Below are 16255 nucleotides of genomic sequence, written 5' to 3'. Positions count from 1 at the left end.
GACATGATTTTTATTAGAAATGGAGTAATCAAATCAATATGTTGGGTAAGATTTTTAACAAGGAAAATGGAATCAATATGCAAATATCATCTTTACATATTGCTGCATTTGTTATTTTGTATTTTATTTGCATTCTATTACCACCAGCAGAAGTTAACTTCTTACTAAATTTCTCAAAATATTAAAAGATATTTTTTCTTTTTGAATACAATTCATATCTGCACCATTATCAACTATTGCAGTTAGATTGTCAATTGTAAATTCTTTTGTTTAGAATTAACTTAATGGATATATATCATTTTTGAATTATTGCTTTTTGCAATGATTGCAAAAAGTATGTTTCTAATTTTTTTTTCTAAATTAAGATTATTCTCAAAATTAACTATTCTCTGATTGAAATAAGTTTGATTTTCTTTCATTTTACTGATTCTCTTTTTAGTTGATTAATTTCAACTTTAAGATCTGAAATAGTTGTTTCTGATTCGTATCTTTTATTGATGCGATCAAATTCTCCTTTCATATAATAAGATGTTGATTTTTGTATTTTAAGCTCAACATTTTTCTTATTATATTTTAAGAAATTAATAATTTTATATCTCGTTTTAGGATAAAAAACTGAGCTAGAACTTTAATAATTTGATCTTTTTGATCATCTGTTAGGATAAATAATCCTGACATTTAAATTATATATTTATAAGAATCTTTTTATTTACATTTGGAACAACAACTTTCATCATCAGATGAAGCTGAAGTGGACAGAGAATATTCTTCTTTTGTTTGAGAAGACTCACTATCTGTTGACATAATTTTCACAAGTGTTTGTCTTGACTTGTCTATTTTTAATTCATTAAGTTTTTTCTGGGTTATGCATTTATGTGCATAATGACTAATTTTGCCACATTTATATCATTTAATTTATGAGATTTTTCTTTTTGATTTAGAAGACTTTATACTTTGAATGAGAGGGTTCTTCCTCTTTGTATTTTTTCTTTCGGAATTTATTTTTCCGAATTTCTTTATTAAATTTTTTCTTTGTTTATTTGAAGAGGATATGTCTAACAAAGCTAACAAAATTATCCAAGTTGTTCTTTTTTGAGAGTTCTTTCTTTTTTAAGCTAGTGATTCAGTTTAATTTCGGAACAAATATCCAATCCTTTTGTAATGCAACAATTTTTAATTTTTCCATAAGTTAAGGATTCATATGGAACTATGCCAGAAACATCTTTAAGGCTTCTCTTAGCTCTTTCTGCAAAGAGATTAGGAAGTCCTTCAATATATTTTTGCTTCTAATGGGGATGACCAACATCACCAAGTTGCAATACTTGACTAATGAATACATCTTTATACCATCTCAAATATGTCAAAGTTGGATATCTCAAATTTTGCAATAATAATTTTATTTTCTCATCATTGTCTAAAACATTTTCAATGGAATGTTGTAGTATAATGATAATGAGATTATATACTGCTTCTGTATTTGAAAGATTAACATCTTCAAGTCTTGTTTTGCTTTACAAGTCTCATTTTTGTTCAACTATGAGACAATTGTACCACCATCCTTTAAGAATACCTATAAATCCGCATGTAATCATTTTTGCTATTAAGGAGTTGAATTTCTTTTTAATTGAGCCATAGTGACATATATCATCATTCGGTGAAGAGTTTTGTATTTGTGTTTCAGTTTGCCCATCTAGATTCCATTCATAGACTTGAGTGGCATCACATGAATGTTGATACCTTTCATTATTTTTTTCAAATAAGATATCTTGAGGTGTGGTCTCGCATAATAGTGCTAATCTAATGACCTTCTTCTATATTTTATTTTATTTATTTCTAAAGGATGCAGCTCTAAATCCTTTAATTGATCTTGAAGATTATCTAAATCTTTATCAAGTAATTCGTCAATAGATACTGTTTTAGAATTTATTACTTCAATTATTGATAATTTATTCTCTTTTAATTTTGAGATTAATTCCTCGAAATCTTTCATATTTGGCCCTAAATCAAATTGAAATTTAGGATGAGCCTCTATAGTCTGATGCCTTTAATTATGGCAAGGGATTTGTTAGAGCTCTCGGGTTTTGTATTTAATTTTTTACTTTTCTGGGTTAAATGTTAAAATATGATTTGTAAAGTTCTATTTGCATAATTTAATTGTTTGATTATAGTGTTAAATTATCTAAATGAATTAACTTCGATGCTTAATTTATTGAATGCAGATAACTTAGGATTAATTACATTTAGAATATTAGGAGGATTGTATTTTTTCTCCTTTTTCATTTAACCAATTTCTGTTTAGCATTGCTAAATTTAATTTTTTAGTGTATTCTTTAATGAACCAAAGAACAAAAGAAATAACAGGTTTTCCCTGATTATTTTTACTGTTTAGGTCATCAAAAAAATATTTCAAAAATAATTTTTCTTTCATCTTCTATGGTAATCTTGTGGTACCACTCTCTGAATGGTTTATATTTTAATTTTTTGAAATCCCTAATTAGGATATCTCTACTTTTACTTCCTCTTTCATAATAATTTATTTGAAGCTAAAATTCATTTCAGGAGTAGAAGAACAATTTTCTCTTACTAGATGTAATAATTGATTATTATTCATTTGAGTATTTATATTTTATATCGGACTTTCCACCAAATTTTTTTCTTTTGAAGAATTAATAGTGGAGGTAAACTAATCTTTGAAAGAGTTATGATCTTCTGAGATTAAATCTAACGTTGACATCTCCTTCAGATGTTTGAATATTTGAGTTATCTGGTAAATATCTTGATTAATTATCGGCATTGGAGAGATTGCTGTAGTTAGTTACCATTATTCTGGGAATGAAATTTCATTCCATCTAATCATTCTATTTGTAGCAATATTTGATCATACAAAGTAGTTTCGATTATTGTTGTTTCTTCTATTGGTTGAACATTTTTTTAACTGTAGCACATAAGATGTTCATTACTTTAGAAAAAAAATTTATAAAACAGAGCTACTGTTACTTTAGGAAAAAAAATTATAAAACAAAGCTACTATCTCTGATCCAGGTAAAAATTCACACCCGTGTAACCAAATATGAAACTTAATTGCTTCAAACAAGTTTATGTCTATTAATGAACGATTGAAATTTGAAAACATATTAAAATAAATTGGTCCATGATATAAATTAGTTTCAATAACTCCTATAAAGGATTGCAATTTAGACATCTGTCATTTTTTAGACATACACTCTTTAAGTGTTAAAAGATTAAATGCTATTTGGATTAAACAAATATGAATATATTTATATTCTTACATATATTTCTGCAAATCTTCATGATTTATAAGATGAATTTTTTTTCATTTTCATCTATGAAAATAGATTGTTCAACTATTTTAATTGATTTTTTAACTTTTAAAATCAAAGGTATTTATTTTATATATCAAAGTTTTATCAGTTTTGTGAATTGTCCAATTGCTTAAATTCTCTTCATTAATTGAGTATTCTGATATTTCAACATTTTTTATATGCCGTGTTCTCATTGAGCACGCGTTCAATTTAAAACAGAATTTAAATTTGAAGAACTATGATTATTGCTAGAACTAGATGTCATGCATGTAATATAAGAGAGTTTCATAGATAGATTAATATAGTAATTGGAGTAGATGTAGTTTAAGATTATATTGTAAAATGAGCAAATAGTATGAGAACATGTTGAAATTAAACACACTGTAATATACAGACTTACGACACATAAACTCAGAGGGGGACTTATAGCCAGACAACAATTAAATTTCAAAACATATTTTATATTTCTGAATGTTGTTTGCTTATCTTAAAACATAATAGTTTAAAAAAGGTTATAGAATATTCTCATTAATAACCAATCAAAGATTAATAAGATCTATCACAGATCTAACCCGCCTTTGTTTTTATCAGAAACAACATAACCATCTCCACTCAGAGTATTATATTTATTCATGTATAAGTGTTTCTTACTCTACTTTAGCTTAAGACTAACATGACTCTGATACGAACAACGCCCACGTAAAGAAAAACAAAGCTAAAGAACAGTAAAAAATAAATTTTATTATAAATAAAAACTTACATGACTCGAAAATTGATAGATACTCAAACATCTTTTTTTAAAACTGGCACACACTACTTACAACAAGAGCATCTTATTTATAGCTGAGGGTGAAACTAAAAAAATATATTACAACATAGAGTGGATGCTAAAAAGATATCACATTTGGAGAGTAAACTAGAATTAATAAATAATAATAATCCACCATTATTAGAGGATAAAAAGTGAGCAAAAGTGGAGAGTGGTCCCTACCACAAACATAAATTTTCAACTCATTTATTAAAGTTGTCACTGTGGCTGCGTCTTCTGCTGTAGTTATTATTATGGGCATTACCTACACACTAGCTTTTATCGACAAACTCCAACTGACTTGTTGCTATGTTACTCAATTATTGGATTATTGACATTTGATCTTTGGGGCTATGAGCAATAATCTGGGCAAGCTCATCATCGATCCAGCCTTCTGAATCTCCCATGAATTCATCATCATTATCTTTCTGAATTAACGGTGCTTGAAAGATTTTCTTAAACTGTTTATCACAACTTTCAATAGTTCTCTTCTTGATTTGTTCTGTAGACTCATGTTGATATTTTCTCTTGAATTCTTCAAAGAACTCAAAGAAATAAGTTTTCATATTATTAGAGAAATGAATATTGATTGCTCATATTTTTGGTAGAATATCGTTAATTTGTTTGAATTTATCTTTCTCATTAATTTGAGATTATAATTTTATTAAAAACCGTCTTTGCAGACATAGCATTTTAAATTAATCTTTACTGGGATAAATTCTTCAGGACCTGATCCAAGGGATTTGATAATCAATAATGAAGTGAGTTAAAGTCTCTCCCCCAGCAAGATCTTCATTTGTTTAATTTTTTAAATTTAGGTATAATTCAACCCAATATTCATACATACATTTTATTTTATTAGGTAGAATTCTATAATCGGTTGAACTAGACTGAAATATCTTTATTTAAAATTTCTTTATTTAAAATGAACATCCAAGTGTGTTTTGATTTGGAGTTTACTATATAAAATGATTTTATCATAGCATTTACATAATTTCAGCATTTAACTGAAATTTTGTGTTGTAGATTAGATGATAAAAAAAATTGTTCCATCTTGATAGAAATTATGTCTCCAATCATGATGATGAATAATTTTTTGTATAACACATTTATTATACAAAATATTTTGATTAGTTTCATCAAAGCTATGGTAGATATCAACATATTTTAGTTATATAAAAATTTCTTCATAGACCTCTCCAGTGAGGTGAGATTTATTAGGGAAAGTCATTCTTTCCAAATATATTTCTGCCAAAAAGGACGTAACCTTGATGTAGCTATCGTCTGGATTAATTTCCGAAATATTTTGTTGAAGCTTTTAACAATATATGAAAATTCAACGATAGTAGAAGTTAATATTTTTATTTTCATTTTTTTTGGCACTTTAGTAGCAATAGAAGAATGTTATCTGACTTCTTGTTTGGGTGCAGTACCATAAAGGTATTTTCTTATGTCAATTTGATTTTTAGGAGGATAATTTTTTTCTGTGATACCTCGACCTCCCCACCCCCCCCATAAAAATGGAGCACACGATCGAGTCTCTTCTCCTAAAGAAATGCTTTTTGTTTAGCATGCGATCAAGTCTTTCCTCCTAACAAAATATTCAAGAGGAAAATTTAGAGTCAAATTTCTTTTTGCAATTGTTTTAAAAAATAATAATTCAAAAATGGTATATAATTAATTAAGTTAATTATAAACAAAAAATTTATGATTGACAATCTAAAAACTGCACTAGTTGATAGTGGGGCAGACATGAATTGTATTTAAAAATGGATAATACCTTTTAAATATTTTGAAAAATTACTTAGAAGTTAATTTATGCTAGCAATAATAGAATGCAAATAAAATACAAAATAACAAATGCAACAATATGTAAAGATGATATTTACGGGAGGTGGGAGGAGAGGCTGAGGTACCATAGAAAAAAGCTGTCATTCTAAAGGTCAAATTAATCTAAGAGAATACTTTTATGACATTCCACTCCAAAAAGAAGCTGGAGAACCTTCTTCTATTGCTTCTAAAGTGTCCAAAACAATAAAAGAAGATTAACTTCTATTACTGTTGAATCCTCATATATTGTTAAAAATTTTTGACAAATGATTCTAGAAATTAATCTAGAAGATAATCACATCAAAACTATGTCTTTTCTAGCAGAAAGATATTTGGGGAGAACAGTTTTTTCTAACGAATCTCACATCACTATAGAGGTATGCGAAAAAGTTTTAATTCAACTAAAAAGTGTTGATATCCAACATAGCTTTAATGAAACTAACCAAAATATTTTGTATAAAAAATGTGATACATGAAATAAACTCTATAAAAAATGTGATACATAGAATATTTTGCAAAATATTATTCATCATCGTGATTGGAGATTTAATCTCTATCAAGATAGGACAATTTTCTTATCATCTAATCTAAAACATGAAATTTCAGTTAATTACTGAAATTATATAAATGCTATGATGAAAATATTTTATATAATAAACTCTAAATCAGAACACTCTTGGATGTTCATTTTAAATAAAAAAACTTTTAAATAAAGATATTTCAGTCTGATTTTATCGATGGTGGAATTATTTTGGAGCTGAGTTAGATATTCTACCTCATAAAATAAAATATAAGTATTATACCCAAAATTAAAAAAAAAAAGATAAAAAATGAAGATCTTGTTGTGAGACAGACTTTAACTCATTTCTTTATTGATTGTTAAATTCCTTGGATTTGGTTCTTGAAAAATTGTTTAGTAAAGATCAATTTAATCTGTTATATTTGCAATGACATTTTTTGATAAAATGGTGGTCTCAAATTAATAAGAAAAACAAACTTAAGTAGATTAATGGTATTTTGCAAAAATATGAAGCAACTAATATTCCTATCTCTAATATTGTGGGAACCTATTTCTTTGATATCTTTGAAAGATTCGAGAGGAAATATCCATTACTCTATAGATCAAATCAATAGGAGAATTATTAAAAGCTATGATAGATAGTTTATGAAAATCTTCCAAACACCGTTAATTCAGAAGGAAGAAGATGATGAATCCATGGGTGATTCGGAAGAGTGAGCCAATGATGAGCTTGCCCAGATTGTTGCCCATAGCCCAAGAGATCAAATACGAAAATTCAATGATGAAGGAACATAACAACAAAATAGCTCGAGTCTGCCGACTAGAGCTAGTGTGTGATCCTGCCCACAATAATTGCTATAGTATGAGGTATAGTCACAATGACAACTTAAATAAAGAAGTTGAAAAATTATACTTTTGGTAGGAACCACTATTCACTTTTGTTTCTTTTTTCTCCGCTAATAATGATGGATTACAGTTATTTAGTATTTTTAGTTTACTTTTCGGATGTGATATCTTTTTAGCATCACTTTATGTTGTATTATTTTTTTTTAGTTTCGTTCTCAGCTATAAATAAAATACTATTGTTGTAAGTAGTGTGCGCAAATTTTAGAAGAAAAAAATTGAGAGCGTTAGAAAAAGCCTTCTAGCGTCTATAAATCTTTGAGTAGTGTAAGTTTTTATTATAAGCAATAAAATTTATTTTTACTGTTACCCGTGCATTGTTGGTATCAGAGTCATGATAGCCTTATGCTAAAATAGAGTAAAAAACTCTTATACATGAATAATTATAATACTCTTAGTAGAGGTGATTATGTTGTTTCTAGTAAAAACAAAATCGGGTTAGACCCGTTATAGATCTTATAAATCATTGACTCCTTATTATGAGAAATAGTCTATAATCCTTTTTAAGTTGTTATGTTTTAAGATAACTAAATAATATTAAAAAATATAAGTTATGTTTTGAAATTTAATAGCTGTATAATCGAAAATCCCTATCTGAGTTTATGGATCGTAAATCCTTGTATTACGATGTGTTTAATTTCAAAGTATTCTCATACTATTTGATTGATAATATTATTTTACAATATAACTTTAAACTGGATCTACTCAAATCATTATGCTAATCTATCTATAAAAGTTTTTTATGCTACATGCGTGACATTTAGTTCAAGTAATAATTCTAGTTGTTCTAGTTTAAATTCCGTTTTAAATAGAACGTTCTTAATGAGAACGCAACATTTAAAAAATACTGAAATATCAGAATACTCTCTTAATGAAGGATTCAAACAATTGAACAATTCCTAAAGTTGATAAAACTTTGAAATATAAAATAAGTACATTTGATTTTAAAGGTAAAAATTCAATGAAAACTGTTGAACAATTCATTTTCATAGATGAAAAAGAAAAAAATAATTAATATTATAAATCACGAATATTTGCAGAAATGTCTACAAGAATTTTAATATATTCATATTGGTTTAATCCAAATAACATTTAAATCTTTAATACTTAAATGGTTAAATGCATCTATTCTTGCTTGTCTAAGAGACGATAGATGCATAAATTGAGCACAATCGTTTATATGAGTTATTGACAGTAGTCTATGTCATGGATCAATTTATTTTAATACGTTTCTAAATTTCAGTCTATCTTTAACAGACATAAATTTATTTGAAACAATTAAACTTTATATTCAGTTACACGGGTATAAATTTTTAACTAGATCAAAGACAATAACTATGGCTTATAGAGTTCATTTTAAAGTAATGAACATCTTATGTCCTAAAATTAAAAAAAAATGTTCTACTATTAAAAAAACAGCAATAATCAAAAGTAATTTGTTAGCATCAAATATTGCTACGAATAGAAAGATTAGATGGAATGAGATTTCATTCCCAGAACAACGGTCACTAACTGCGACAATCACTCGAAGGTTTATAGTTAATCAGGATATTGACCAGATAATTCAAACTTTTAAAGGAGATGCTGAAGTTAAATTTAATCTTAAAAGATGTATAACTCTTCTAAAATTAGTTTACCTTTCACTATTAATTCTTCAATAGAAGAAAATTCAGTAGAAAGTCTTATAAAAAATATCAATATAATCAAATATTATATCTAGTAAGAAAAAAATATACTCCCCCTCTTTCTGAAATAAATTTTAGTTTCATATGAATTATCACGAAAGAAGAAGTAAAATTAAAGAAATCATAACTAGGGATTTCAAAAAATTAAAGTATAAACAGTTCAGAGAGTGGTACCACAAGGTTATCACAGAAGATGAAAGAAAAATTGTATCCGAAATATTGTTTGATGATCTAAACAACAAAAATAATCAGAGAAAACCTTCTATTTCTTTTGTTATTCGATTCATTGAAGAATACACTAAAAAATTAAATTTAGCAATGCAAAACAAAAATTGGTTAAATGAAAAAGGAGAAATAATACAATCTATCTATCCTCGTGATAGTACACTCTTGTTCGAAGTTACAATCTCCATTTTTTGCTTCTGCACTCCTCTTTAACTATGAATTCTTTGTGCTTTATTGGTTTCTCCCTCAGTAAAATCCTATTCTCCTTCTCGAACGTGATACTTTATGCCGACTTCATTTGCTTGCATCATGCTGCCCAGGGCAACTTCCTTTGATCATATCTATTGCACTCAAGGAAGCTAAAACCTTCCATGTCATTCTTTTCGCACATGAATTCATTATTTACACCAAATACCACTATTTATCTTCACGGAGATCACCTTGCAACGGCGAAATAGGATTTTCAAGGGCTCACTTTCGACCATTAGGCACACTTCATTGCACACTTCATAGTTGACCATTGAAGCGATTGTCCTCAATCTTTATGCAAGATTCATTGGCTTATATAATTTATCTATTTCCAAAAGTGGATGTTTTAGCAGCTTTTGTCCTTACTATATATGCTTCTTTTTCAATGATGCTCTCTATCAATAATCTTCATTGATGCTCTTTGTTGATACCTCCATCAATGTTTTCTATCAATATCTCCATTTAAAGATCTTTTCGTGTCTCCTCTAGCATATTGTACCCAATTCCTTACGTCCATTCACTTTACTTTATCTTTCATAGGTCGATTTCATTCCTATCATGACACTCATAACCTCTGGACATGAAAAACTATTGTGCAATGAAACATTCGAGCAACAAAACCTTTGCTAGTTCATTGCTTGCCACAAAAGGTTTGTGGGGGAGTGTTACCCTATCTAAATCATTATGTGCACTCGCTGTTTATATTATGGCTTTGCACTAGTTATTTTAGTTATATTCTTAATTATTGAGGATATTTTCGTTATGGTATTTTTTTAATTCTTCCTTTTTTTTCCCTATATATATATAGGCATTTATATGCTTGTACTATAAAACTGAATAGCGATGTATTAAATTACAGTTCTTTCTTGTCTTTAGCATAAAATAAGGTATTGGAAAATTTTAGAGTTGGGTAGTTAAATTGTTAAGTGCTTCAGTAGTAATATGCAATGTGTAAATTTAATGGAGATTTAAGGATAACGTTTATAAAAAATGCTATCTGATTTATTATACTATTTGAAATTGATTTTTGCGTTACAAAGAATTCATGATAGCTAAATTTTATTTGGAAATTGAGAATGTTAAGATGGACATTGTTTAAATTAGAAGTGATTTGATTTTAGAGATGATGAGAATGCATATATTGAAGATTAGATATTGAAAGAATACTTGTGTGATTTGGGTATACATAAGAGAGGGCAGTGTGATTTCTGTAATGCGGCTACATAGAGTTAATGTTAACAATTTAGAAAGAAAATGAGGTGAAACAAGGTTAATATGATCATTTGTTGTGCAGAAAATTTTGTGATGAATAGGGTTCTCTCTCTATGTAACAGTAGTGGGAATAAATGGAGAGAGAGGGCACAAAATTTGGGGATAATTCTAATGATAATGGTCATTTTAGGAATATGTTAAATTGTAATGAGTGATTCTAGTTGATATAAATATGGAAGTGAAATTTTCGTCCGCGGTTTACTTTAGAAATGTATATCGATTGAGTGAAAGCTTTTCTTTTAGCTGATGCTGAAGATTATGACTATCCTTTCTTTTTATAGCTCTTTTAGTCACATTATCTATTTGAAATTCCTGCCACCTTTTCTATGAGATTGTTACTATTATTCTTGCTGTTATAGGTTCTCCTAACTGCGTAGTTCTTTTTGTTGCGTTTTCCGTCATTTTATAAGGAATCCCATTGCATGCATTTTGTGAATGGTTAGAGTTGTATTTGTTTGTTAGTGGTTGAGCAATCTGCATATTTATCAGAGCTTTAGGGCTTGTTTGGGATCAACTTTTTGTTTGCTTTTATTTTGAAAGAATGTTTGTTAAGTGCATTTTTGTTTTAAAAAATAGATTGACTTGTTTTTAAGAACACTAAAAACATCTAAAAGTTATTTTGCGTGTTTTTAAAAACAAATAAACATGTTATAATACACTAAGCATGTTTTATTTTAAATAAAAACATATACAAACAAAAAAAGAAACAAAAATCAAAAGTGATCCTAAACGCTTTTCTTGATCTCTCTCCCTCCATTTCTTTCTCGCATGCTGTCACAAAGGAATACTTTTAATATCAAACCTGTCCAATGTGAATATCTAATTTGAACCTACATGAATTAGTAGGAAGAACTGAAAAAAAATGAAAAAAGAAAAAAAAAAAAAGCTAACAAACAAGCAAACAATCTTTATTAATATAGAAATAAGATTATTACATGGCTCAAACATAAATGAAATACAATAACAGACGAATCTTCGATTAGGGGTGTAGGAAGAGATCCGAAGGCGATGACGGCATCGGCGGGATGGTTGGAAGAGGTTGGGAATGCCGGGTGGTGGCTTGGGTAAGTTGGGATGGTGTTTTATTGATTGTAGCAAGGCAGAACAACAAGGTTGTTGGGGAAGTAGAGGTGGCGCCAGTGAGGTGGAGGGATTGGGATGGTAGGCGGCTGAGGGGAGTGGTAGGAGAAAGGTCCGGGAGAAGGAGCGAAGGAGATTGGAAGTATACTACACCACCTCAGAGTAGGATATAGCCGAAGTACCATATGTCGTCGGATACAATCCTAACTAGTGGGAAGACACTCCACACAGGAGATCTGAAGGCACACCACTAGAATTGACTCCTACACATAGGGGACCTCAATTTATAGTCTCCTACTACTACACAAAAGGAAGGGGGTGACAAGGTAAGAAGAATCTAGAAAATAAAAACTCTTCCCAGAAGAAGACGGGTGTGACAAATACGCGAAACAACCCCCGGATCGCAAGAGTTCGTGATCCGCCTCCCTCTTTCATGCAGGATTGCAATCCCATCCCGCCTTACTGTTCCCAAGAAGCTGCGTTGGTTTTCTGTCCCGCGGGAACGAAGCGCCCCGCTTCTCGGGCATTGATTCAGCGCCCGCGTCATGGAGAGGCAGCAATGATTGATATCATGATGTATTGGCATGCAGCTTTTTGATAGACCATACATTTTGTACAGCTATAGAGTCCTGCTGCCATTCAATAACAATAAAATTCTGCCAAATGTCCTTGTGACTTGAGATTCCCAACTTTATTCTGATATTTATGTGGCGCTCAAGAAAAACAACATAATTATATTACAAACCTTTGTTTATTTTCCTTTATCAGTACTGTTCAGCCTGAAGGAAAATTATGAGCAAGTCATGAGAAGAGATGATGTGAAGGCAGTTGTCCTTACAGGTGCGCACTAATTCTCCAAACTTATCTGATGCATCCATAACATTTTCAAGGTTTTATGCTCATTTGATGATTTGAATAGGTGCTGGAGGAAAATTTTCAGGAGGTGCTGATATCTCTTCATTCAAGGAAGGAGAAGGTAAACTGAAGGCATTTTCGACAAACTTTTCTTCCTCCCCACTTTTTGAATTTACTTCTTTTTTCTTGACAGGAGAGGCGCCAAGAAACAGTTCCATGTCAATAGAATTTTTTACCGATATTCTGGAAGGTGGATTTTAACAATATTGTTTTGGTGTTTCTGAGTTTCAGAAAATATCCAGTTTCAGAGGAACTATATTGTTTCTCACCTTTTCACGTTGTCAGGTGGAAGAAAACCATCAGTCGCTGCAATTGATGGCCTTGCTCTTGGCGGTGGGTTGGAGCTTGCAATGGTATGCCTGTGGGATTATTTTAATCCTCGTATCTAGTGCATCATGTGCTTGAGTAGCCTCCGATATTTAGGGCCCATTTGGCTTCACTTATATTTTTTGTTTTATTTTGGTTTTTATTTTTGTTTTTGAAAACATGTTTGGATAGTATAATAGTTATATTTTATTATTTTTAGTTTTTAAAAAACTCAAAAATACTTAAAAAGATATTTTGAATATTTTTAAAAATAACTACCAAAATCAACATGTTATAATTCAAATCAAAACAATAAAGTGGTCACAAACGCTGCTTAATATTTCTGTTGGTTTTCTTTTACCCAGGTTTGTCATAGTCGCATATCCACTTCTACTGCTCAGTTAGGACTTCCTGAACTTCAACTTGGAATAATTCCAGGATTAGGAGGTATTGTTTTTAGCATGCGTTTTTCAATGAATCTGGCTTTTAATGTATCATATCCGATTTAGCTGTTAGTTTAATCGCGCTGATTTGTATTCCTTCACCTTCTTTATAATTCAGGTTATGTTTTTCTATCCATTCAAATCCTTTTGCTAATTATTTATTTTCTTTTAATCATATTTTCTGGATCAGGTTAATGCTAATATTCATGCAAGAATTTTCCTCTCTATTGCTTATATCTTTGCCCATCAGTTATTGAAAAATCTTTTGAAACCTGATTAGTGCTTGAGCAGAATATTCAGTTCAAGCCAGTAGGATAAACCTATCACGGAATGTGGGATGCAAATATGGTTAGGAATCGTGTAAATTGGACATTATGGTTTATTTGCTGACCAGTTCGCGTTCCAGTCTGCCCCCCCTATTTTCTCTTTTTTTTTTCTTTCTAAATTAACATTAATATTAGGTTATTTTGTTTGGGAACTATTTTGATGTTTATTATGGACTGATTTGAGGATTTTCGGTTGCTTTTGTTTTATGCAATATAGATTATTTGCTTTTATTTTTTTCTTGCCGCAGTGTTATATCCTTGATCTTTTTCAGGTGATGTGACTGTAACTTGATTGGATTTATTTTTTTTCTTGTTGGAGTGTTATATCCTTGATTTTTTTCAGGTGGTGTGACTGTAACTTGATTAGATCTTGATGATGATCTCTCTTGGATATTGAACGGTCTTCTAATGATTTTAACTCTTGCTATTGGCCACAGACACACTGTCGACCAATTTTTATTTATTTTAACTTTCGTGATTTAAAAAAATAGTGATTTTGTGATTTAAAAATAATTGAAATATGAATGTAATCCTTTTTATTTTTAAAAGTAACATTTTAATTTTAAAATAGTTGAAATCAAACATGTCTCACATTTTAAATAGTTTAGATAATTGAATACAATATTACAAGTAATATACTTATCCAAAAGAATAAATATATCACTTGTAATAGAAAATATAAGTTCAATCTCCTAGACTAAAGAATTTGTGACATCCGTTTTAGTCTGCGAAATATTTTTTTAAAAGACCAATCAAGTTCCCCTACCTAATACGATGATTAGATAAGGTTTATTTTATCTAGGTTCCTGGTTCCTTCCTGGTTCCCTATAGAGGCAAGCCCCTATAGTTAATTACATCTTAAATGATCGAAATCACTTAAGAAAACTCTCGATTAAGATCATATGGCTTTACTTTCAAGATTTCAAAGTAGGTTTCACGATTGGACATAGGAAAATAAAAAAAGAATGGCTCAAAATAGGAACAATTATTTAAGAAATTCAAAGGGAAGAAAAGTAGGGGATATCACAGATCCGGGGAAAACCCGGTGAACTCCCAACTATCCTATTGTTTGACTTTATGTTTTTGAAATGATAATTATTTGATATTTCAATCCTGCAAATTATTTGAGATTTGAGACTTATGTTTACACAATATCGAATTGCGCAAATACTAAAAGACAGGAGAATTTACACCGTACCGTACGGTAACATCAGAATCCTAAAACATTAGGACTTATAATTGTACAACAGAGTTGTACGGAAAGCCTAAAGAGTGATCCTATAGGTTGTTATTTAAACTAAGAAAAGTGTATAGTGTTGTGAAAATGTTCATGTGATGTGAAGATGTTTTGCTGCTGCAGATCCACCTGAAAATTGTTCCTCGCCGCGCTGCCCACGGTATTCACTCCAAATTGATGTTCGCTCCAAACTTCTCGTAGTAGCACCTCCTGGTTCAGTTTTAGTTTTGAACATGCTCCTAACCACTAGGTTATTCTATACTAAGACATAGCATATTAAAGTAACTAAGCATGCAGTGCTAAACTAAAGAAGATAATAGGTGATGTGAATGTGTTCGTGTGATGTGGAGCCACCTTGAAGTTGTTCCTCGTGCTATCCAACATATTAGTTCCAAACTCCTTGTCGTGAAGAGTTTAAGTTGTCTAGGGTGTCCAGTTACGATCTCAAATCAAACGACCCTATGGTTGTAGTCCTCCAAATGTCCTATATAAAAGAAGACATGCTTAAAGCTATATAACATAAAATGTGCATTACAAGACAAACAATAGGATGCATGTAAAACAGTAGCAGGTAGAAACAAGAACAGTATAACATGTTGTACAGAAAGAACAGTAACAGGCAGAAACATGAATTGTATAACATGTTGTACGGTACAGTAGCAGACAAAGACATGAATAATATAACATGTTGTACAGAAAGAATAGTAGCAAGTAGAAACAGAAAAATGAAGTGTTGTAAAATGTAAATCAAACATGTACGCCCGTGAGATCCGCTGTTCCTTAAGTATAACAAATCTAAATGCATCGCAAAAAAAACGAAGCCTAGAAGAAATGTCGTCCAGGAAATCTGAAGAAGAGTGTAATAACGACTCATGACAAAAAACTCGAGAAAATCAACGAGAAAAGACTCAAGTAAAAAAAAAGAAACAAAAAGAGAATCCACAAAAAAACGAAAATCTTGGAGAAATCCCAAAAGAAAAGAAAAGTAACACGAGTGCACTGTCCCAAAGCTTCGATAAAACAAAAAAATTCGGCTGAGGGGGACCGCAAGCACTCGTATGGGGCTAGGCTCAGATATATATTTATACTCGAGGGTCCGCGAAGGCTACTCGGTCACCCGAATGTATAGAACC

General features: G+C 30.2%; 1 protein-coding gene across 1 annotated transcript in view; it reads left to right on the top strand.

Annotated features, from left to right (window-relative positions):
- Positions 1 to 11840: 11840 nt before the first annotated feature.
- Positions 11841 to 16255, top strand: part of LOC110035965 (glyoxysomal fatty acid beta-oxidation multifunctional protein MFP-a-like) — a gene marked incomplete at its 3' end in the record, with an annotated part of 12241 nt that continues 7826 nt past the window's right edge. Inside the window, 6 exon segments of the mRNA XM_020740304.1 lie at positions 11841 to 12057; positions 12577 to 12735; positions 12815 to 12871; positions 12944 to 13000; positions 13096 to 13163; positions 13482 to 13563. Coding sequence (XP_020595963.1) covers positions 11841 to 12057; positions 12577 to 12735; positions 12815 to 12871; positions 12944 to 13000; positions 13096 to 13163; positions 13482 to 13563 — 640 coding nt within the window.

Source organism: Phalaenopsis equestris, unplaced genomic scaffold (genome assembly GCF_001263595.1).
Source record: "Phalaenopsis equestris unplaced genomic scaffold, ASM126359v1 Scaffold201061, whole genome shotgun sequence".
Taxonomy (NCBI): domain Eukaryota; kingdom Viridiplantae; phylum Streptophyta; class Magnoliopsida; order Asparagales; family Orchidaceae; genus Phalaenopsis; species Phalaenopsis equestris.
The sequence above is the reverse complement of the archived record's forward strand: the minus strand, read 5'-3'. Positions and strand labels throughout refer to the sequence as shown.